This window comes from Gorilla gorilla, chromosome X (genome assembly GCF_029281585.2).
Source record: "Gorilla gorilla gorilla isolate KB3781 chromosome X, NHGRI_mGorGor1-v2.1_pri, whole genome shotgun sequence".
Taxonomy (NCBI): domain Eukaryota; kingdom Metazoa; phylum Chordata; class Mammalia; order Primates; family Hominidae; genus Gorilla; species Gorilla gorilla.
The window spans coordinates 13,877,393-13,901,536 of NC_073247.2; the positions used below are offsets into that span (position 1 = coordinate 13,877,393).

At 46.0% G+C, this 24,144-nt stretch overlaps 1 protein-coding gene across 3 annotated transcripts in view; it reads right to left on the reverse strand.

Annotated features, from left to right (window-relative positions):
- Positions 1–24,144, reverse strand: part of LOC101127525 (protein kinase cAMP-dependent X-linked catalytic subunit) — a 109,029-nt gene that overhangs the window by 17,825 nt on the left and 67,060 nt on the right. For 2 of the 3 annotated variants that reach the window (XM_004063745.5, XM_055376372.2), the window contains exons 4-5: positions 19,099–19,218; positions 4,174–4,269 (exon numbers count right to left, since the gene is read on the reverse strand). In XM_004063745.5, the coding sequence (XP_004063793.2) occupies positions 4,174–4,269; positions 19,099–19,218 (216 nt within the window). The remainder of the gene's footprint in view (positions 1–4,173; positions 4,270–19,098; positions 19,219–24,144) is intronic. The other variant, XM_055376373.2, reaches the window with a different exon arrangement.

The window sequence follows — 24,144 nt, forward strand, 5'->3', positions numbered from 1 at the left end:
TAGGTGAGTTCTAAAAGATGCATATTTATGGAAGTAGAAATGATCATGTGTGTCTGTGTGTACACATAAAATACACAGAGTACATTATGTATAATAATATACATAATATGATATAATAATATAATATATTGAAGTCCCCCAAAACAATCCAATACCCATGACCCTGGTGTAAGCGTCTAGGCTTTCCCGGAATAAACTATGCCCCAAGGTAAGTAGCACGAACTTGGACTGGGCCACTCCCAGGTTCTGTGACAGACTGTGGAGTCTCCGACAAGCCAGGTGACGTCCTAGGGTCAGACTCCACCATCTAGATTGTGAATCTCGCCAGTGCTGTCTGATCGGAAATTTTACAGTTTCCTGCCACCATGCTTTCTGAATTAGGATGGGATGCTTGTCAGACTTCACCGCTTCTCTGCCACAAAGTAAAACTCAGAGACCATCTGTCCGCCCACCTAAGGCTAGGATTTTGTATCCATCCTGTAAGGCTGAAAAGCTTTGAGCAGGGTGGGGAATATAAAAATCACCTAAAAGTTAGAAACCTTTCCACTACTTAGTGAGTTTCTCCTTCATTATTTTGACATGCTCCCTCCTGCCAAAAAAAATCAAGGTTATCAAACACCATACCCCCAAAACATTCCCAAATAAATGTGGAGCTTCGTCCCCCATGTGATTTACACCACTGCCTGCCCCCTTACCACACACACTTAAACTTAAAGCTCACTGGAGTGCAATTATAAGACAGGTTTATTTATGCATTTATATTTTAGATAAACCTTTGTTTTCTTATAATCCCAGTCCAATCAGCTTTAAGTGTGTATGCTAATGGGGCAGGCAGCGGTGTAAATTATAGGAGGAAAAAAAGCCCTATGTTTATTTCAGAATGTTTTGGTGATCACCTGATAAATTTCAATGTGTGTGTGTGTGTGTGTGTGTGTCTGTGTCATGTAAGAAAACAAAATGTTTGATGACCTTGAATTTTTTTTTAAATTTTTTTGGTGTTTGGCATGTAAGAAAATGAAGATTTATTTAAAATACAGGGCACAGTGGCTTGTAATCCCAGCTATGCAGTGGGCTGAAGTGGGAAGACCACGTGAGACCAAGAGTTCGAAACCAGCATGGCAACATAGTAAGACCCCCATTTCTACAAAAAAATCAAAACATTGGCCAGGCATGGTGGTGCATGCCTGTAGCACCAGTTACTCGGGAGGCTGAGGTGGGAGCATCATTTGAGCCCAGGACGTCGAGGCTGCAGTGAGCTATGATTGTGCCACTGCACTCCAGCCTGGGTGACAGAGCAAGACACCCGTCTCTTTAAGAGAAAAAGTAAAATACCAAAGCAAACTCTTATAAAGCAGTCTAGAAAGTAAAGAGTATGGATGAGAAGGGGCCCCTGAAGATGCAAAGCCCTATAAAGGAACAACAGAAGTGTCCACAGCTGTAGATGGGTCCCTTGACCCCGGGATAAGCGACACATCTGCCAGCACTCTTTTGATGCACTGTAGCCAAAATTCTACATTTTATTTACGGTCCTGGCACCAGCTGGCTCCTCTCAGATGCAGGTACTTTCAGGTGTTGTAAAAAACACCGGCAGATAATACCTCTACTGAATTGGCAACAAGTCCCAAAGCTTTGTTTTGGTGTTTTGTTTTAAATGATATTTATTTCTATAAGGAATGTCAATCCTGATGTGCCATTTGCCCAGGCGACATGTTTACCTGGTCAGATGATAAAAGTTGCAGGAACCAACATATGACTTTAAAAAGCTGAGAATCAAAATTCTAGCATCATGGACAACCAGGGACAGTGATTTGGATAAGAAAAATGCCTCATTAAGGCCAGGTGCAGTGGTTCACACCTGTAATCCCAACACTTGGGGAGGACAAGGCAGGAGGATCACTTGAGCCCAGGAGTTCAAAAGCAGCCCAGGCAATGCAGCAAGATCCCCATACCCATCTCTACCAAAAAAAGGAAAGATATGAGTCATTGAGGTCTTGCTTCTCAGCCAATTTGATAAGATTTAACAAATAATGGGAAGAAGTGAACTATCAATTCACTTCTATCTATCACTGTTTCTGCTCTTGGTGAACCCACACTGGGTATGTAAAGAAACAGGGGCACTGTGGGGAACACTAGAAGGGGCTGGGAGCTGCATAAAGAGAGGCATGTTAGATCAGACAGTACCAAGATGGTCACTGCTGGTTCCCTACTCTCAAAGAAGATAAACTAGGAGAGAAAGAAGGACAAGTGGCAAGAGACCAGACTTTGATTACGCTTCTGGTTTGTTCTATTTCTGCAATTCCTTTTTTTGTTGTTGTTTCCACAGAACATTGGAAACCCCCCCCATATATATATATAATTATATTTTTTAATTTTATTATCTTTTCTTTTCTTGACACAGAGTTTCACTCTTTCATCCAGTCTGGAGTGCAGTGGTGCAATCATAGGTCACTGCAGCCTCGACTTCCTGGGCTCAAGCAGTCCTCCCATCTCAGCCTCCCTAGTAGCTGGGACTACAGGCACTTGCTACCATGCCCAGCTAATTTTTAAATTTTTTGTAGACATGGGGTCTTGCTACATTGTCCAGGCTGGCCTCAAACTATTGGATTGGCCCAAAGCAATCCTCCCACCTCAGATTGCTCCTGAAGTGCTGGGATTACAGGCATGAGCACCTCACCTGGCCAAACTCGATCATAAAAGTGCTTTGCCATCCACTTGATATAATGTCACTCAACTCAGATGGGATTTGGGGCCTGAGAGAGAGGTTCTATATAATCCTTTCTATTTCCTTCCAGAGCAGTCGGCTTCTGAGGTGCTATTTCCCCTGACACCTCCCTGTCTTACCATTCACTGGACAGGGCGTCCCTTCTAGGTGACTCGTTGTTAAGCGGAGCCTCGTTTTCTTGCTAAAGTCTTTTAAAGCCTGCCTCTTAGTGTGTCAAACACAACACATGCTCAAGCCAATAAAACACGACCTTATCTTCTGTTCAGACTAAGAACCTCTGGTTAGGATGGGGTGCGTTCACCACCAAGAAACTCAACTAAACATAGCCAGTGGCCCCATAAGGGGCATATTCAAAACAACCTGCTCCATCGCCCTGAAATAAGTCTTCTCTGAACTGAACTTCCACCGGCTCATAAGAAAATAGACCATGGAAAAGAAAAGTTTAATTCTCAACCAGATGCATTTAGCTCTAGTTTGTGCCCAGGGGGCTGGTGCACCCATCAACTCATCTGAAAAATACAGTGAAACAAACAGAAATCAGTGCTTATTACAGTAAAAATGGCTACCAGTTGACCAGATTGGGTAAGGTAGCCAGAAAACCAAAAGCATTCTTTTTTTTTTGAGACAGAATCTTGCTCTGTCGCCCAGGCTGGAATGTAGTGGTGCGATCTCAGCTCACTGCAACCTCCGCCTCCTGGGTTCAAGCGATTCCGCTGTCTCAGCCTCCCAAGTAGCTGAGACTACAGGCGCCCACCACCACACCCAGCTAATTTTTTGTATTTTCAGTAGAGCTGAGGTTTCACCGTGTTTCCCAGGATGGTCTCGATCTCCTGACCTCGTGTTCCACCCACCTCGACCTCCCAAAGTGCTGGGATTACAGGCATGAGCCACCACGCCCAGCCGCGTTCTTATATTTAAGAAAATAATATATTTTTTCCCTACTGCCACGACCTTTATAAAATGTGCATCCAAAGTTGCCAATATCCATCAACTGTAAATATTCTTGAAGCAACATGCTCAGAACTGAAAATGCTGACGTTAAAAAGGACTTAGAGGTTGAGCATAATTTAAGCAGGAGAGAAAGGATAAAACTCTGCTAAACCCATCAACAGCTCTGCAAGCCACAGAATTAGGAGGATCCTTCTTGTCAAATTCCAAAACTGCTCTCTTATAAAATACGATGACAAACTCGTTCATTGGCTCATTTTAAATATAACATACCACCAAAAGAACACAATACGGCCAAGACTCATTAAAATGTGAAGCTATCATTAAAGTAGAATACTGAAAATCTTTTTCTGTTCTTGTGGAAAAGACAACTGTCCAAAATAGTTTATGCGCAGCACATTTAATAACACAATATGGTATCCTGCTGAGTGCGTGTTTTCATGGTGATTTTAGACACTTTAAAAATAAACACACCTCAATGATGAGGCAAACGGTTTACTTACTTTACATGGAAATCCAAATGTCTGGGGAAATCTATTTTGCCTGCAAGAATTTTCTGATAAATGCCAAACGGGTTGTCATCAAAAAACGGAGGAAACCTGTTAGAAAAACAAACATGTATTTTTAGTGGGGAGTAAGCATGGAAAAAAATCCCTGCTTTGTAACGATAGCTATTTCTGCTTCAACACAGACAGAAGATAATTTATTTCACATGCTCTTCCCCGCACATTGAAGTTGTCATGATCTGAAAGCACGTGACAGTCAGATGGTTCTAAGAGGCAAGGCATCGTGTGCCACAGTCCGATGCAGGGGAAGCTCCCTCGGAGATAATATAAAGACCATTTGAGAGGTGTCTGCTGAGCAGAAGGCAACTCCTTTGGGCATCTTATTGAGGGGCCACCAGCCCATTCCTTAACTGTGCACTAAACACTGGACAGAAATGCTCTCTCATGTTTACCGGGGTGCCTCCACCACCATGACCAAGCATGGAACTCAAATGTCTCAAGAGCGAAAAGATAAGCACTCCAATTAAAAAATGGACAGGTGGTCTTCACAGGCATTTCTCAAAAGAAGACGTGGAAAAGGCCAACATGTATATGAAAAAAAATGCTCAACGTCACTAATCATCAGGGAAATGCAAATCAAAACCTCAATGAGGTGTCAATCATCTCAACCCAGTTAAGATGGCCATTATCAAAAAGACACTGTAATCCCAGCACTTTGCGAGGCCGAGGCGGGTGGATAACCTGAGGTCAGGAGTTTGAGACCAGTCTGGCCGACACGGTAAAACCCCATCTCTACTAAAAATACAAAAATTAGCCAGGCGTGGTGGCACGCGTCTGTAATCCCAGCTACTTGGGAGGCTGAGGCAGGAGAATCACTTGAACCCGGAAGGTGGAGGTTGCAGTGAGCCGAGATCATGCCATTGCACTTCAGCCTGGGAAACAAGAGTGAAACTCCGTCTCAAAAAAAATTAAAAAAAAAAAAAAAAAAGACACATACACACAAAAATAACAAATGCTGGTGAGGATGTGGAGAAAAGGGAACTCTTTTTTTTTTTTGAGATAGGATCTCGCTCTGTCTCCCAGGCTGGAGTGCAGCGGTGCAATCTCGGCTCACTGCAACCTCTGCCTCCCAGGCTCAAGCGATCAACCTGCCTCAGCCTTCCAAGTAGCTGGGATCACAGGTACCTGCCACCATGCCAGCTAATTTTTGTATTTTTTTTTTGTACAGCGGGGGTTTCACCATGTTGCCTAGGCTGGTCTTGAAGTCCTGGGCTCAAGTGATCCACCCAGCTTGGTCTCTCAAAGTGCTAGGATTACCAGTGTGAGCCACTGTGCCTGGCCAAAAAGGGAACTCTTACGCAATGTTGGTGGGAATGTAAACTAGTAGAGCCACCATAGAGAAGAGTATGGAGGTTCCTCAAAAAACTAGAAATAGAACTCCCATATGACCCAGCCATCACATTACTAGGTATCTGTTCAAAGGAAAGGAAGTCATGATACTGGAGAGACATCGGCGCGCCCATGTTTACCGCAGCACTATTCACAACAGCCAAGAGAGGGAATCAACGTAGGTGCCCATCAACAGATGAGCAGATAGGTAAAGAAAAGGTGGTATCTACACACAGTAGAATACTATTCAGCCATGAAAAGGAATACAATCCTCTGATTGGGAGCAACATGGATGAAACTGGAGGACATTATGTTAGGTGAAATAAGCCAGGAAAAGAACATTAAACAGCACTTGTGCTTACTCATACATGAAAGCTAAAAAAAAAGCTGATCTCCTGAGAGGATAAAGAAGAACAGAGGATACTAGACGCTGGGAAGGGAAGAAGTGAGAGATAGGGAGAGGTTTGTTAAAGGATACAAAATTACAAGCAGATAGGAGGAATATGTTCCAGTGTTCTATAGTCTTGTAGGGTGACTATAATTAGCAATAACATGCCGTATTGTTTCAAATACATAGAGGATATTGAATGTTCCTAACACAAAGAAATGGTAAAGAATTGAAATGGATATGCTAATTACCCTGATCTGATTACTCCATTCTTTGTATCAAAGCATCACTGTCTACCCCATGAATATGTACAATTATTATGTGTCAATTTAAAAAATAAAATAAGCCTGGGAAATATGGCAAAACCCAGTCTTAAAAAAAAAAATATTAGCTGAGTGTGGTGGTGCATATGTGTGGTCCCAGCTACTTGGGAGGCTGAGAGGGGAGGATCGCTTGAGCACAGGAGGTCAAGGCTGCAGTGAGCTGTGATCACACCACCACACTCCAGCCTGGGTGACAGAGTGGGACCTTGTCTCAAAATAAAATAAAATATAAAATAGGCTGGATGCTGTGGGTCATGCTTTCAATCACAACACTTTGAGAGGCTGAGGCAGGCAGGTCACTTTAGCTCAGGAGTTCCAGACCAGCCTGACCAACATGGTGAAACCTGTCTCTATTAAAAATACAAAAATTAGCTGGGCATGGTCCCCGGTGCTTGTAATCTCAGCTACTCAGGAGGCTGGGCCAGGAGAATTGCTTGAACCTGAGAGGCAGAGGTTGCAGTGAGCTGAGATCGCGCCACTGCACTCCAGCCTGGGTGACAGAGCGAGATGGAGTACATAAATGAAATGAAATATAAAATAATTGTTAAAATAAAGTTTACAGTGGTGAATACGCCACTATGGCCAAGAACAGGACACCTTTCTCGAGGCTTCCTTCACTCTACAGCACGAGCAATACCTGATTATGTCCAGCCCGGTACTGAGCCTGCTTGCACGGCACTATAAGGCATCCTCAATAAACTGCAAGTGAATGTCAGTGAACTACTTTTTTTTTTGAGACAGGGTCTTGCTCTGTTGCCCCCAGGCTGGAGTACTGCAGCGTGATCCTGGCTCAGTGCACTCAGCCTTCACCTCCAGGGCTCAAGCTATGCTCCTACTTCAGCCTCCTGAGCAGCTGGGGCTACAGGTCTGCACCACCATGCCAGGGTTTTTTTTTTTTTTTTTTTTAATTTTTGGTAGAGACAAGGTCTCACTATGTTGCCCAGGCTGGTCTCAAACGCTTGGGCTCAAGTGACCCTCCCACTTCAGCCTTCCAAAGTAATGGGACTACAGATGTGAGCCACCACACCCATCACTGAATTTCTTTATATTCCTCATTCATGGAACAGTATGTGGCGGCACACAACAGGTGCTCAATAAATGTGTACAGGCCAAATGAAAGAGCCTGAGATATCATATTTTTCTTTTGTTTTGAGACAGGGTTTGACTCTGTCACCCAGGCTGGAGTGCAGTGGTGCAATCATAGCTCACTGTAGCCTTGACCTCCCCCAGGAGGCCATCCTCCCACCTCAGGCTCCCATGTAGCGGGGACCACAGGTGTGTGCCACCATGTCTGGCTAACTTTTTGACTTTCCGTAGGGATGCGGTCTCACTATGTGACTACTTTTTAAGGTGCAGGAGCAGAGTCTGTACTTGTAACTGAGACTGGGTGGTCTGCAAAGCTGACCAAAGCTCTTTGCCCCAAGAAAACCATTTCTTGACCCCTGGAGACCAGGAAAAAGACAGAAATACATGCAAATACAGCCTTGAAAATAGTGGTGCATGTGTAAAAGAAGATTGTCATACTATGCTTTGTTGACTGTAGTAAAAAGATTACAGTCCTGCTGCAGAAACCAACAGACTTTACTAATATCTAGAAATGTTTAAAATATGTGAAATAAACTAAAAAATATATATACTTAAAACTGCAAAGACCAAGATAAATCCAAGAACATCTAGAAGTCAACTGTATTAGTCCATTTTCAGTCTGCTATAAAGAACTACCTGAGACTGGGTAATTTATAAAGAAAAAAGATTTAGGCCAGGCGCGGTGGCTCATGCCTGTAATCCCAACACTTTGGGAGGCCAAGGTGGGCGGATCACAAGGTCAAGGAGATCGAGACCATCCTGGCTAACACAGTGAAACCCTGTCTCTACTAAAAATACAAAAAATTAGCCAGGCGTGGTGGTGGAAGCCTGTAATCCCAGCCACTCAGGAGGCTGAGGCAGGAGAATGGCGTGAACCCGGGAGGCGGAGCTTGCAGTGAGCCGAGATCACGCCACTGCACTCCAGCCTGGGTGACAGAGCAAGACTCTGTCTCAAAAAAAAAAAAAAGAAAAGAAAAGAGATTGAGTTGACTCACAGTTCCGCATGGCTGGGGAGGCCTCAGGAAACTTACAATCATGGTGGAAGGCGAAGGGGAAGCAAGGCACATTTACGTGGTGGCAGATGAGTGAGAGTGAGCAAAGGGGGAAGTACTACACTTTAAAACCATCAGATCTCCTGAGAACTCTATCATGAGACTGTACTAGGGCAATGTTGCTAAACCGTCAGAAACCACTCCCATGATCCAACCACCTCTCACCAGGTCCCGCCTCCAACACTGGGGATTACATTTAAACATGAGATTTGGGTGGGGACACAAAGCCAAACCATTTCATCAACCAGTAAGTGTATACTAGACACTTACATGTCCGTGGCACAAGTTGTACTTCTGAGATTTTCTCATATTGATCAGGACAGATACTCATATTGGCTCAAAGTCATGTTTTCCATTTAGCTTCTTTTGACTTAAGATATTCTAATTCAGGTATGCTAGCAACGGAAACACCTTATAAAATGGAGCTTTCAAATGACACCCTCATTGATGATCAGAAATGTCCATGAGCAAAAATAATTCTCCTGTAGATTCCAAATCACTTCCTGACCTTAACAAAATTCAGTGGAGTGGACGGAATGAGAGGTCCCCAAAAAGATACATCCATGATCTTGCCCCAACAACCTGTGAATGGGACCTTATTGGGAAACAGGGTTTTCACAGATAGAATTAAGGAGCTTCAGATGAGATCATCCTGGAATAGGGTAGGCCCAAATCCAATGACAGGTATCCTCATAAGAGACTCAAGAGGAGGCACACACACAGAGGAGAAGGCCACATGGGGACAGAGGCAGAGACAGCAGTGATGTGGCCACAAGCCCAGGGATGCCTGGAGCCCACAGGAGCTGGGAGAGGCAGGGAGTATCCTCTCCTAGAGCCTCCAGAGGGAACTGGATACACCTGTAGTAGATTGAACTGTGGCCCTCAGAAAGATCTGTCCACGCCCTAATGCCCAGACCTGGAATGAGACCTTACTCAGCAACAGGGTCTTTGTAGATGTGATTAATTGAACGATCTTGAGATGAGATCGTCCTGGATTAGGGTGGCCCTAAATCCAATGACAGGTGTCCTTCCTTCTAAGAGACTGAGGAGGAGACAGAGACACAGAGGAGAAGGCCACATGAAGGTGGAGGCAGAGACTGCAGTGATGTGGCCACAAGCCCAGGGATGCTGGAGCCCCCAGGAACTGGGAGAGGCAGAAAGGATCCTTCCCTGGAGTGCAGTCCTGAGACACTTTGATCTCAAACTTCTGGTCTCCAGGACTAAGAGAGGATAAAGTTCTCTTGTTTAAACCTCTCAGTCTGTGGTAGTTTCTAACAGCAGCGTCAGAACATTCATACGTAGAACTACACACATGAACTGTCCAATACACTGCAGTGGAGAAAAATTCAAAGAAAAACAAAGAGGAGAAATACGAAGTACAAAAATGGAAATCAATGGGAGAGGTGACAGAGAAGTGGGGGTGGGTTACATGAGGAAATGAAAGTTACCAGAGAAAGGTAAATGATTAGGTGCGTGCAACGTGGCCCTAACACAGCATTTCTTCCTTCTTAAATAACATTTCAGTTGCTCGTTTTGCACTTTAGCATGAAGGTGAGTTTCCCAATAGGGTATCTCTTTGGGCCGCCGGTCCTGGAGTTACGAGCCGCCACAACGTACTGAAAAACCACCCAGGCCAGGCTGGGAAGCAGAGCTCTGAGTATGGACACTTATCCGATCTGCGCCAACCCTGCCGCCTCAGACGTTAACAACCTCCTGAGCCCATCCTCCCTCACCTGCCCGCAGCGTTCTAACAGTAGTTGGGGGAGTTGTATTCCTGTTTCTCTCTGGGTTTGGGTGGCGACCCTGTCTGAATACATTCAGCTGTGTGAATAATGCACAAATACAGGAATGGAGCATTAAACTCCAGGAGGAAATGTGCCATACATACCTAAAAACATTTATGGAGAATATTAAACGAAGTGCTCTTGGACAGTAGACATTACATAAGATCATGGGAAAGGTATTAATAAGCGGAAAAAGATAAATAATAAGTGAGCACTAACTGATGATCTTGCCTGAAAGAAAGAGCAGAGACACTGTGTGTGTGTGTGTGTCTGAGAAACAGCACTCCCCCGGACGCCTGGGCAGTGCCCGCTGAAACCCTCAAATTTCTGTCTCTAAACATACAGACTGCTTCCAATTCTTACCAAGTGGAGAATAAATTCTCATTATATGGCATTTGGCATTATTAAGCAAGTTAAATTGATCTGTGGTGACAGCTACACTTGCAAGGACAATCTGCTAATCAGCATGAATGCAAGCTCGAGATTTTCGCCTGAAAAATTCATGCCCAGGCTAGGCACAGTGGCTCACGCCTGTCATCCCAGCATTTGGGGAGGCCAAGGCGGGAGGACTGCTTGAGCCCAGGAGTTCAAGACCAGCCTGGACAACACAGTGAGACCTCGTCTCTACAAAAAATTTAAAAATTATCTGGACGTGCTGGTGTGTGCCTGTGTTCCCAGCTACAGCCTCTGTAGTCCCCAGCTACAGCCTCTGTAGTCCCAGGAGGCGGAGGCAGGAGAATTGCTTGAACCCAGGAGGCAGAGGTTGCAGTGAGCTGAGATCGCGCCACTACACTCCAGCCTGGGTGACAGAGCGAGGGTCCCTCTAAAGAAAAAAAAAATAATAATAAATAAATATAAAATCTGTGCTCCTCAGATGAACCAGTGTGGCTGAGGTGGCAGATGAGAAAGGGAAACTCGAGGGCCAGATAAAGCGGAAGGAGCAAGCACTGGGGCGTGTAAGGGTTGGGGCAGAGTGGAGGGTGAAAATATAGCCCCGGGCACGTTGACTTGGGCATCACAGCAGTGGCCCTCAAAGTGGAGTCCCAGGGTGGCTTCCCGACCTCAATTTAGGGATGGCTGAGGTCGTTTTTCTGACTCCAGTTCATAATAGTGATGAATTTTCTTCCAATGCCTCAACTAAACAACGTGCCACGCAGCACAGCAGACAGGCCGCAGACGAAGGGAGGAGAGGCCAGCAGCCCTTGTGAAAGCTGGACACTAAAGAGATTCACAAAACACAGAAAATACAGCCAACCTCCTCACGAATGTTTTCTCTCTTTTTAGAGACAGGGTCTCTCTGTCGCCCAGGCTGGAGTGCAGTGACGAGACCACAGCTCACTGCAGCCTTGACCTCCCAGCCTCAGTGATCCTCCCGCCTCAGCCTCCCAAAGTACTGGGACCCTGGGCATGTACCATCATGCTCGGCTAATTGGTTTATTTATTTCATTTTATTTTTTGTAGAAATGGGGTCTCACTATGTTGCCCAGGCTGGCCTCCAACTCCTGGGCTCAAGTGATCCTCCCACCTCAGCCTCCTGAAGTGCTAGGATTACAGGCGTGAGCCACCATGCCCAGCCTGAATGGTTTTAATTCTAGAAAGTGTGGTTACACATTTTTTTCATTTAAAAATGCCATTTATGTTCTCCTCTGATTATTATTTAACTTCTCATATATATTATTTATGTATTCTGTTTATTTATATTTCAGTCTCTACTTTAATTTCAAATGTAGTCAGCACGGACAGCTGTAACACACAGAAATGAAAGTTCTGTGGGTTGTTAATAACTTTGAGCTGTGTGTTGAAGGGTTCCCGAGGCCAACATGTTTGAGAACCACTGCACAATGCCTAATGCTCCCCGTGGAAGAGGCTCCACTGCAGCCAAATTCCACCTTCTCTAGGATCTTCTGCACCCTGTCTGCTATGCTGTATTGTCTTAGTTGACACCTATGAAGAAAATTCATCACTATTCAGATCTGTCGTTGGAAAAATTATCTCACTCATCTGCTAAAACACACTTCAGGAACCCCATAGTCCTCTGGGATGCCACTTTGAGAATCACTGCTGTCACAACTAAGACAAGATGGCCCGGGGGCTTTCTCTTACCCTGCACTCTGCTGTATGTCTTGTGTGTCCCTGTGTTTTGTTCTTGATGCTTTAGCTGATTTTTTTTTTTTCTTTTTCTGAGACAGTGTCTTGCTCTGTTACCCAAGCTGATGTGCACTGGTGCAATCTCAGCTCACTACTGCAGCCTCAACTTCCTGGGCTGAAGCAATCCTCCCACCTCAGCCTCCTGAGTAGCTGGGACTACAGGGACATACAACCACACCCAGCTAGTTTTATTTTTATTTTTTGTAGAGATGGGGTCCCACTATGTTGCCCAGGCTGGTCTTGAACTCTTGGGCTTAAGCAATTCTTCTGTCTCAGCCTCCCAAAGTGCTGGGATGACAGGCATGAGCCACCACGTCCAGCCTTTACCTGACTCTTGAGTTAAACTATCTGGGAGAGTAAAACCACAGAAATGGATGAGGAAAGAGAATAGGATGGAAGAAATCGGAGCTGAGCTTGGGTCCTTGGAAAGTGCATGAGTGATTTTGTTCCAGAATGTGCCACACAATTTTCATCTGACCTAAACATGTCTCATTCCATGAAAATAAAATCTGCATCATGATATGATCCCCTTCCTAATCACATGGCAGATTTTACCAAATAGATGGTTTTCCCTGTGCTTAGTGGAAGATTGAGATAATCACTTAAAGCAATAACACAGACAAGGCACAGCCTCACTTGATCCTGCTAAGAGTGGGAATCCAGCAAATGGAGCTGCGATAGGAAAGGTGCAGACACGGGCTGCGAAGGGAGCAGGAAGACTCTGACTGCAGGCCGGCTCCACTTGCATGTGCAGCAGCGCCCTCCCTCCAGCCACCAGAAGTTTCTGGGTTCAAGGAGGTGAGGAGAGCAGCTTGGGAGCATTGCTCTCAGAGGCAGTCAACACATACAAAATTTAGATGGTTTCAGAGCTGCTAATCAGTATAAAGAAAACAGATGGGCTGGTCGGACAGGGCATGGCCCAGGAGAACAGGGGAGGCCCCAGAGGGCTGTGGGAGCAGGTGACAGGTGAGCCTGCAGCATGTGCAGTGGAAGAGAAAGGGCCAGCCCTGGCTGGGTGTGGTGGCTCACGCCTGTAACCCCAGCACTTTGGGAGGCCGAGGCAGGTGGATCACTTGAGGTCAGGAGTTTGAGGCCAGCCTGGCCAATATGGTGAAACCCCCTCTCTACTAAAAATACAAAAATTAGCTGGGCATGGTGGCGCACACCTGTAATCCCAGCTACTCAGGAGGCTGAGGAAGGAGAATCGCTTGAACCTGGGAAGCAGAGGTTGCAGTGAACCAAGATTTGCACCACTGCAGTCCAGCCTGGGTGACAGAGCGAGACAAGAAAGCAGAGGTTACAGTGAGCCAAGATTGTGCCACTGCACTCCAGCCTGGGTGACAGAGCGAGGCGGAACAGAAAGGAAAGGAAGAAGGAAAGGAAATGAAAGGAAAGGAAAGGAAAGGAAAGGAAAAAGGGGAAAGGGGAAAAGGGAAAGGGGAAAGGAAGAGGGAGAGGGGAAAGGAAAAGGAAAGGAAGAAGGGAAGGAGGAAGGGAAAGGGAAGGGAGGAAGGAGAGAGAGAGAGAGGGAGGGAGAGAGGAAGGAAGGAGAGAGGGAGGGAGGGAGAAAAGGAAAGGGAAGGAAAGGAAAGGGAAAAAGAAAAGAAGGAGAAAGGAAGCCAGCCTTTGGGCAGGGGGACAGGTCAGGCTTCCTGGCACGTTTAAAAAGCAGTGGGAAGACAAGGAGGGGCCAGGCTGTTGTCTAACGGGGGTGGACAACCCACAGGCAGACCGTCTCAGAACCTCATATGATAACGAGCCTCCGATTCTGCTCCAGTCATCTGGGAAGCAACAAGTGGGCTCCCAGGGAATAGGGACACAGCTGATGGGTACGTGGACAGGATGCCTGCAGCTGCTTCCAGGAAAATGTACTGCAGGCAGGAGGGGATGCAGGAGACTGAGAAGGCTTGGGGTGGTCCAGGCGAGCTCAGGCCGGCCGGAGCTGGGGAAGAGCACAGGAATGCCTGGGAGAGTTGGGGTCGGCGAAGCTGGTAACTTTCAAAACACCCACCCATGTGAAGAGACACAGGGCTGCTGAGAAATTGAAAAAACAATATTCACCCAGAAATAGACTCTAATTAGAAAAAAGGAAAATAAAAATAGGCTTACTGTGAATCAATAGCTCCCTGCCTCATGAAATGCACAGGTCAGCAGACTGGGCTTTGATTGGGAGATGGTTATTCATTTAATTTAATTATTCATTTTCTTTTTTTTTTTTTTTTCTTTTTGAGATGGAGTCTCACCTCTGTTGCCCAGGCTGGAGTGCAGTGGTGCGATCTCGGCTCACTGCAACCTACCTGCCTCCTAGGTTCAAGCGATTCTCGTGCCTCAGACTCCCGAGTAGCTAGGATTACAGGCACCATGCCTGGCTTTTTTTTGTATGTGTAGTAGAGACGGGGTTTTACCATTTTGGCCAGGCTGGTCTTGAACTCCTAACCTCAGGTGATCCAACCACCTCGGCCTCCCAAAGTGTTGGGATTACAGGCGTGAGCCATGGTGCCTGGCCTAATTATTCATTTTCAATTAGCCTAATGATTTATTACATTATAATTAGGTTATTTTCTATTCTATTGTACTCTAATATATTTAAATATTCCAATGTTATAGCCTATTAACAATTCTGGTAACTTTATATAATTCGAATACAGTCATTCTAAGAGTCTAATATTCTATTCTTTTTAAATTTATTTTTATGTATTTTTAACTTCAGCATACCGAGACTAATATTCTGTTTTAATTATAGTCTAATAATTCTATGTTGTATTCTAACAATATTATGTCCTAATAGTATATTGTATTCTAATAATAGTCTACTCTATCCTAGAATCAATAAAATTTGGGGCACACGAACCTCACTCTATTTAAAACCATTAGACTACAGGATACAACGATCCTCAGGCAATGCTGCCCTCTTGTGGTCAGTGTTATCACTGAAGGAAAATGTGGTGCTTTTCCTTGGGTGGATGCTGATCAATATGGCTAAGTTATTTTTAACCTTTTGGGTTTGCCTAGGACATAATGGGCTAGGGTGCATATTGAGAAGTTTGGTTCTATATGATTTGTAGGCATGTCTCAGCAAAGAGTAATGGAAAATTCAAAAGACCAACAGGCCAGTAGGTAGGTAGATTATTGATAGCTAGATAGAAAGGTAGAGATAGAGGGATAGGTAGGTAAGTAGATGATTGATAAATACATAGATATATAGAAAAGCAGATAGATGAATAGGTAGATAGATGATTGATAGATGGATAGGTAGGGAGGTAAACAGTTACATAGAAAGACAGATGATAAATAGATGGATAGGCAGATAGATAAATAGGAAGTAGCTGGATAGATTGGTACATGAATGACAGATAGATGATAGGTAAATACATAGATAACAGGTAGGTAGACAGATAAAAAGATCGTAGAGATAAAGAGATGGAGAGAGATGGATATATAAATATATAAATGACAACTCAGATGATAGATAAGGATAAATGGATAAACAGATACATACATACACACAAAATAGGTAGACCATAGAGATAGAGAGGGATAGGTGTGTGGGTGGGTGGGTGGGTGGATGGATGGATGGATGGATGGATGGAAGGGTGGGTGGATGGATGGATGGATGAAGCGGTGGGTGGATGGATGAAGTGGTGGGTGGGCAGGTGGGTGGATGGATGAAGGGGTGGGTGGGTGGATGGATGAAGGGGTAGGTGGGTGGATGGATGGATGGATGGATGGATGGAGGGGTGGGGGGTCGGGGGGTGGATGGATGAAGGGGTGGAGTGGTAGATGGATGAAGGGGTAGAGGGGTGGGGGGGTGGGTGCATGGATGGATGAAGGGGTGGGGTGGTAGATGGATGAAGGGGTGGGGGGGTGGATGGATGAAGGGGTAGGGGGTGGGGGAGTGGGTGCATGGATGGGTGAAGGGGGGGTGGATGGATGAAGGGGTGGGGGTGGATGGATGAAGGGGTAGGGGGTGGGGGAGTGGGTGCATGGATGGATGAAGGGGTGGGGGGCTGGATGGATGAAGGGGTAGGGGGGTGGGGGGGTGGGTGCATGGATGGATGAAGGGGTGCATGGATGGATGAAGGGGTGGGGTGGTAGATGGATGAAGGGGTGGGGGGGTGGATGGATGAAGGGGTAGGGGGTGGGGGAGTGGGTGCATGGATGGATGAAGGGGTGGGTGGGTGGATGGATGAAGGGGTTGGGGGGTAGGTGGGTGGATGGATGGAAAAGTATATAAACATAGATAGACAGGTGGGTAGATGGATAGATGGATGATAAACAATACACATGGATAGCTAGACAATGAAATACAGGTTTTTACGGGTTCCACTCTCCTGCGGCATCTCAGGCTCCGGTTTTGTGGTGGAATTCTTTGGTAGTGCTTGTTCAACATCATTCTGATCCCTAAGCTAGTGTGGGAATTAACGGATTCACTTTTTTTATAAAAGAGGGCAGAGATAAGCACATGGGATGATGACCCCTGTCTGCTCCCCAAACAAAGTCAGCGACTGCCTGGATTTCCTGAGGTGGATGTTAGAATGTCACATGCTCCACACCCCCAGGAACAAGTGCTCGGTGCTCCCCGCCAGCAGGATCTGGCTTAGACACGCCTTCCGGGCAGGAGAATGCCTCTCTTTCTTCCCTCCTTTGTTTCCAACTGAAAGGGAAGGTTCCCCAGTAAAACTCTGGTCTTTACCCCCTGCAGGGAATCAGAGTGATGTGAGAGAGGATCTGGCTTTTGCGACAATGGAGGGCACTCAGAGGATACGCTGGTGTCTGTCTTTGAGACTCGGGGGCAAGCAGAAGAAAGAAGGAAACAGGAAAAGGGAGAACATAGGAGGCAGAGTGTCGGCTGTGGCAAAGCGCGGCAGAGGATCCCCCAACTGGTGTTCTGGGCCCTCGCTGGCTGGGCTTCATCTTCATCCCAGAGAGAAGAGCCTTTCGTGCAGAGCCACACGGTGCAACAGTTCCTCTGACACGTAGCTCGCTCCTTCCTACAGGTTCCTATCTGGAAAAGTGCCACGCTACTGTGTCATCTTAGCAGTAACAACGGAACGAGGATGACGCCCACGTCCTGGGTTTCCAAGTGTTGCGTGCTTCCTTTGCGTTTCTGGTCTAGTCATAGTGGAGCTGTCTCAGGCATATGCTAGACTTGAACACTCAATCATGCTGACGTCCCAACAAATGACCGACCTCTCTGTTATGTGGTCGCAGGGGGGATGGCACCTCTCCTGACTTCCAAATCTCACCCAACACAGGTATCACAGGCGTTGGAACGAGAGTAACTCCATCTTGAACAGGGGCCGGGTAAAATGAGGCTGAGACCTACTGGGCTGCACTCCCAGACGGTTAGGGCATTCTAAGCCACAGGACAAGATAGGAGGTCAGCACAAGATACAGGTCACAAAGACCCTGCTGATAAAACAGGCTGCAGTAAAGCCGGCCAAATGCCACCAAAACCAAGATGGCGACAACAGTGACCTCTGATCGTCCTCATGGCTCATTATACATTAATTATAATGCATTAGGTACTAAAAGACACTCCCACCAGGGCCATGACAGTTTACGAATGCCATGACACGGTCAGGATGTTACCCTGTATGCTCTAAAAAGGGGAGGAACCCTCAGCTCCAGGAATTGCCCACCACTTTCCTGGAAAACTCACGAAAAATCCACCCCTTGTTTAGCATACAGTCAAGAAATAACCACCAAAATAGCCAAACAGCAGCCCTTGGGGCTGCTCTGCCTAATGAGTAACCACACTTTTATTCTTTACTTTCTTTTTTTTTTTTTTTGAGATGGAATCTCACTCTGTCACCAGGCTGGAGTGCAGTGGTGCCATCTTGGCTCACTGCAACCTCCGCCTCCCAGGTTCAACCGATTCTCCTGCCCTAGCCTGCCAAGTAGCTGGGACTACAGGAGCACCCAACCGGGCCCAGCTAAGTGTTTTTAGTAGAGACAGGTTTCACCACATTGGCCAGGATGATCTCCATCTCTTGACTTCGTGATCCGCCCTCTTCGGCCTCCCAAAGTGCTGGGATTACAGGATTACATTCTTAATAAACTTGCTTTCACTTCATCTATGGACTTGCCCTGAATTCTTTCTTGCAAGAGATCCTACAACCCTCTGTTGGGGTCTGGATCAGGACTCCTTCCTGGTAACATAAGTCTGGGGTTTTAGGAAAGAATACATTCTTCCCTTCCTTGCCGGCTGTTCATCCAGAAACCACTCAATTGTATTTGGCTGATTTACCTTGACCCAACCTGTGCCCTCCTGAGCTCTGCAGATTGCTTCAGGAAGCGTCAGTGCAGAAGGTTATTTTTTGTATTTAATTTGTAAATTCTTTCTAAGACTAATCAAGCACAGAAGTGATAAGGGGAGAAAAAGCAGACTAAGGAGTTCAACTGGTAGCTAACTGTGAATATCAACTGAGATAACTCACTACCTTCAGAGCAGCCCAGAATGTTAATTGTATATTTAAAGAAGATATGGATATTTCAATATAAAAATCTCAATGGGCATGCATGGGTGGTTCCTTCACAAGTTTGGGTTTTTTGCCTCTTATTCACACAAGCTCAACTGCTAATTCACCTTGCCAACCTCAGCAGGGCAGCAGATGTGTGTGCAGCCACACTGTGTGTTTTCGACACTCACGTACTGTTTTCAAGGTTACAGAAATGCCGAGTGGACGAATGGGTGGGGGAAGGGGGTGCTGGCCTGTAAGATGAAGATTCTCTACGGAGACTCTACTTACCCCGAAAGCATCTCGAATATCAGGATGCCGAGGGCCCACCAGTCCACAGCCCTTCCGTGGCCCTTGCTCTGAATGACTTCGGGGGCTAGGTACTCGGGTGTTCCACAGAGGGTCCAAGTCCTATATGGGCGACAGAGACAGGCCCCCACAACACTCAGTGGTGCTTGGCTAATGCAGTCACCTTAGAAGCTCTGATTGTTACAATAACTTAGTTGAGTAAAACCACGCTCCCTTTACCTTCTGTGCACATATTTTACTGTGTAAAGACAGTAACATTGTTTTCGCTGATTTCTTTCCATAGAAACATTTCTTAATGGGCTTGGAAACTAAGAATTGGTTTTATCATCCTTGCTCCTGTTGCTGGTACTGTTACCACTGTTACTCAGAAGCAAAAAAAAACCTCATTTTTTTGAGTTATTTATACCTGTCTTAGTATAAATCATAAAGAATAAAATTAATTAATTAAAGGAAAAAGAACGAGATCATGTCCTCTGCAGCAGCATGGATGGAGGTGGAGAGGCCATTCTCCTAAGTGGACTCACATGTTCTCACTTGTACGTGGGAGCTAAACACCGGAGACACACAGACACAGAGAGGGGAGAAAGCAGACGCCAGGCCGCTGGAAGGAGAAGCACAGGAGGAGGAGGAGGATGGAAAATCTACCTGTCAGGTATGATGCTTATTACCTGGGTGACAAAATAATCAGTACACCAAGTGGCATACAGTTTACCCGTGTAACAAACCTGCACGTGTACCCCTGAACCTAAAAGTTCTTTAAATAAATAAATAAATAAAATTGAGTAAAAAGAAAATCCTTTATCCAAAAAAAAAGTGGCAGTGAAAAGAATAATTCAAGAACTCACTTAGGCCGGGCATGGTGGCTCACACCTATAATCCCAGCACTTTGAGAAGCCAAGGTGGGCAGATTACTTGAGGCCAGGAGTTCAAGACCAGCCTGGCCAACATGGTGAAACCCCATCTCTACTAAAAATACAAAATTAGCCAGGCATGGTGATGCGTGCCTATAGTCCAAGCTACTCCGGAGGCTGAGGCAGGAGAAATGTTTGAACCCAGGAGGCGGAGGTTGCAGTGAGCCAAGAATGCGCCACTGCACTTTACACTCCAACCTGGGCGACAGAGTGAGACTCTCTCTCAAAAAAAAAAAAAAAAAAAAAAAAGGTGCAAGAGCTGGGTTTGTACTTGTAACTGAGACTGGATGGTTTGCAAAGCTTATGTATGTTCTCTTTGGCTCTTTACACCCCCACCCCCACCCCCCCAGAAAAACATTTCTTGCCCCCTGGAAACCAGTGTAAAGACAGAAATACACTTCCTCCCCTGCATGCCATTTTCCTTTAAAGGTGCCTGCTTTGTGCTCCAAAAGCAAAGGGGTGGCCTCAAGCAGGAAGCCTGTACTTCTTCCCCTAAGAAAGCTCTGGAATAAAAAATCACTTTCTTTACACTAGACCTCGCTCTTGCTAATTGCACTCTGCAAACGGCGAGCGGCTGAACCTGCATTTTGGTTACAGAAGAATCTGCTAAATAAAGTCAGGGCAAGATAACAAGGACTGCAGCAGAAGCTGGAAGACTCATGGGCTGGAAAGGAGCTGAGTATCAGTAACTCCAGAGAGGGGGCCTTGTCTGGGCCATACTCCATTGGCGCTCTACTGCTGGGTAGAATGTCGCTTCAGGCTTTCAGCAATTCAGACCTGTAGCACAAATGCGGGCCACATCCACCCTTCCTGCCAAGTGCTGCCCTGGTGTGTGGAGCCTGTCTGTAGACAGGCAGAAAGAAGCAACACCCTCGGAGGGAAAAAATATAGAGATGCTTTGCAAAAGACCCTTCCCTCCCACCACTCAGATCAATGAAAGAAGAAACCCTTATTTTGTAAGTTGAATGTAAAGAGAACAAAAAACAAGCTCCACAGAGTCTGGTAATATACATGTTTATCCACTCTCAAGTTCTTTGCACAATGTATCAAGCATGTGCAAAGCCTATTTTATACCCAGCACATCTTGCCTGAGTCCGCACTGTTTGCAGTGGTGTGGGCACGTATCTTGGCTTCAGCTCCTCAGCTTCCTGCTTGCAGAAACCCACCCAAAATGTTGTTACTGTTATCTTTCCTTCCCTTCCCCACCACACCTCCATACCCCACCTCTTTCCAGACAACAGACTTTTCCACACTAATCTGTAAGCCCTTGGGATAACAACAAACTGGCTGCCATCCAAATTTCAAATTCTGTCGGCCATCCATGAAATAAAAGTACCACAAGGTCAGGCATGGTAGTTCACACCTGTAATCCTAGTACTTTGGGAGGTTGAGGCAGGAGGATTGCTTAAGGCTAGGAGTTTCAGACCAGCTTGGACAACATAGCAAGACCACTCCTTTACAAAAAAAAAAAAAAAAAAAAAAAGCCAGGTGTGCTGAAGTGCGCTTGTAGTCTCAGCTAGTCGGGAGGCTGAGATGGAAGGATCACTTGAGCCCAGGAGGTCAACACTGCAGGGAGCATGATAGCGTCACTGTACCCCAGCCTGGGCAACAGAGCAAGACACTGTCTCAAAAAAAAAAAAAAATTACTGCAGGATCTAGCAGATATAAGTCAGGAAACCAGCAAAGAAGACAAGGAGAGAAATTGAGTTCTCCTCCCATGGAAGCATGTGGAAGGGACTTACTCTCGATCTGCAGGTTAGAGCTAAGTATGGAACAGGGACCACCTTGTGGTCCTGTTAAGTGCTTCTCACTCATTAGAATTAAGTCTACAAATGGAAAGTACAATGCACACTATTTTAGAAACACGCTCTCCCCTGCCCTGCCCAGCAGTTGAATCAACTCCAAGTACACCCTGGCTGCTTCAATGCACGACACTTCTGTCATTCTGCAAGACGAGCGACTTACTGGCCTGCTAGTTTTGTATTTCCACCTTTCTAGTCCATCCAAAGTGGCCTGAAAGTAGCTAAAAGCCTAGATCTTAGCTGATATGAAGCCCAGGTAGAGGCCACAGGTCATGCTACAGGCATTAGCTGCAACTTCTCCACTTACCTTTTGAAAGATGAGGCTCTTTTTGGCTCCGTGTTAGGGTAAGGACACACACCTGAGGTTGTATGAGGTTGTATAAGTTTCCAATTTCTAACTTGCCTCAGGAAGACTTCTGCCCCTTTAGAGTCAATCCTTCCTGCAAAAAGCCCCAATGCCTAGCTGAATGTACAGAGAGACATACGCTGCTATGGAGAGATGCTGACTGCGTGAATGAATATGAGATGAGACAGCCTGAGTGTTATGCCGAGACCACTGGTCTGGGCAGTGAATTATCCACTTCCCTGCTCCCATCTCCTTTTGCTCACCTGGCTTTTGGGTAGAAGGAAGGTGACACCTGCTGTTCTCAGTTTTCTCACTGTTCTTAGTTTCACTATGGCCGGGGGGAGGGGAGGGAGGAGGCCATGTTAACGAAGGAGAAACAGAGCTAAGGATAGGATTATCTATAAAGTATAGATATCCAATGCCTCCTGTGTTCTTAATGCCCACGCCTTCCGCCACACCTGCACTGGTTGAACGGTGCACCCCCCAAAGTCCTAAACCCCAGTATTTGTGAGTGGGACCTTATGTGCAAACAGGATCTTCGTAGCTGCAATCAAGTTAAGATGAGATCACCCTGGCTTAGGATGGGGAATAATTGCTTAACAGATACAAGTTCTCTTTTGGGATCATGAAAATGTTCTGGAACTAGAGAGAGGTGATGGTTGCACGACATGGTAAATGCAACAAATGCCATGAGATTGTGCAACTTAAGATGGTTCAAACAGGCTGGGTATAGTGGCTCATGCCTATAATCTCAATGCTTTGGGAGGCCAAGGTGGGAGGATCACTTGAGCCTCAGAGTTCCAGACCAGCCAAGGCAACATAGCAAGACCCTGTCTGTACAAAAATATTTCAAAGTTAGCCAGTCATGGTGGCTCACACCTCTAGTCTCAAGTACTCAGGAGGCTGACGGAGGAGGATTGCTTCAGCCCAGGCGTTGGAAGCTGCAGTGAGCCATGATCCTACCACTGCACTCCAGCCTGGCTGACAGAGGAAGACCCTATTCTGAAACATAAAAAATGTTAATAAAGATGGTTACGATGGTACATTTTAAGTGTATTTTACCACAATAAAAAGAGAAAAAGAGGCCAGGCATGGTGATTCATGCCTATAATCCCAACACTTTGGGAGGCCGAGGCAAGTGGATCACGAAGTCAGGAGTTCAAGACCAGCCTGGCCAAGATGGTGAAACCCTGTCTCTACTAAAAACTACAAAAATCAGCTGGGCGCGGTGGCAGGCACCTGTAATCCCAGCTACTCAGGAGGCTGAGGCAGGAGAATCACTTGAACCTGGGTGGCAGAGGTTGCAGTGAGCTGAGATCGCACCACTGCACTCTAGCCTGGGCAACAGAGTGAGACTCCGTCTCAAAATAAATAAATAAATAAATAAAAGAGAGAGAGAGAAACGGATGACATCTCCAAGCTGAGTTTCGGTCCAGTCCCTCTTACGTCCTAGCAGGTGGCGTCACCAGCCTCACTTTCTGTCTCTCCTCATGGCTTTATGACATGGTGAGCGTGTCACTCAGCTAACAGGGGCATGGTGCTCAGGAGGAAGGACAGCTGATGACAGCTTTTACACTTGATTACAGATACAAATGCATTTTTTCCCTTTTTATCAGAAAAGTATGAGCCAGCGTTTTGTCTGGGTTTGGTAATGCAGGAAATAGATGTTCGCTCAGTACTCCTGGTGAAAATACTACATTGCCTTTTCTTATAGGATCTTGGGTTGCAATAAAGCAGCAGGGTGTGGGGTTTTTCATAAAAAGGGAAGATTTTGTCATCTTTTTTTTATGGGGACACAATCACAGTTCCTAGAACTGTCTGATGGGGACAAACAGTTGAGAATTTCAGGCCCGTGAAGGGAGAAGGTGCGTGTCTGCGAGCATGGGACAGCTTCCGATGGCCAGCCCAGGCCCTGGGAGGGGTTTCCTCGGTGACAATGGCTCCTAGGCACCACTGACCAGCAGGGAGA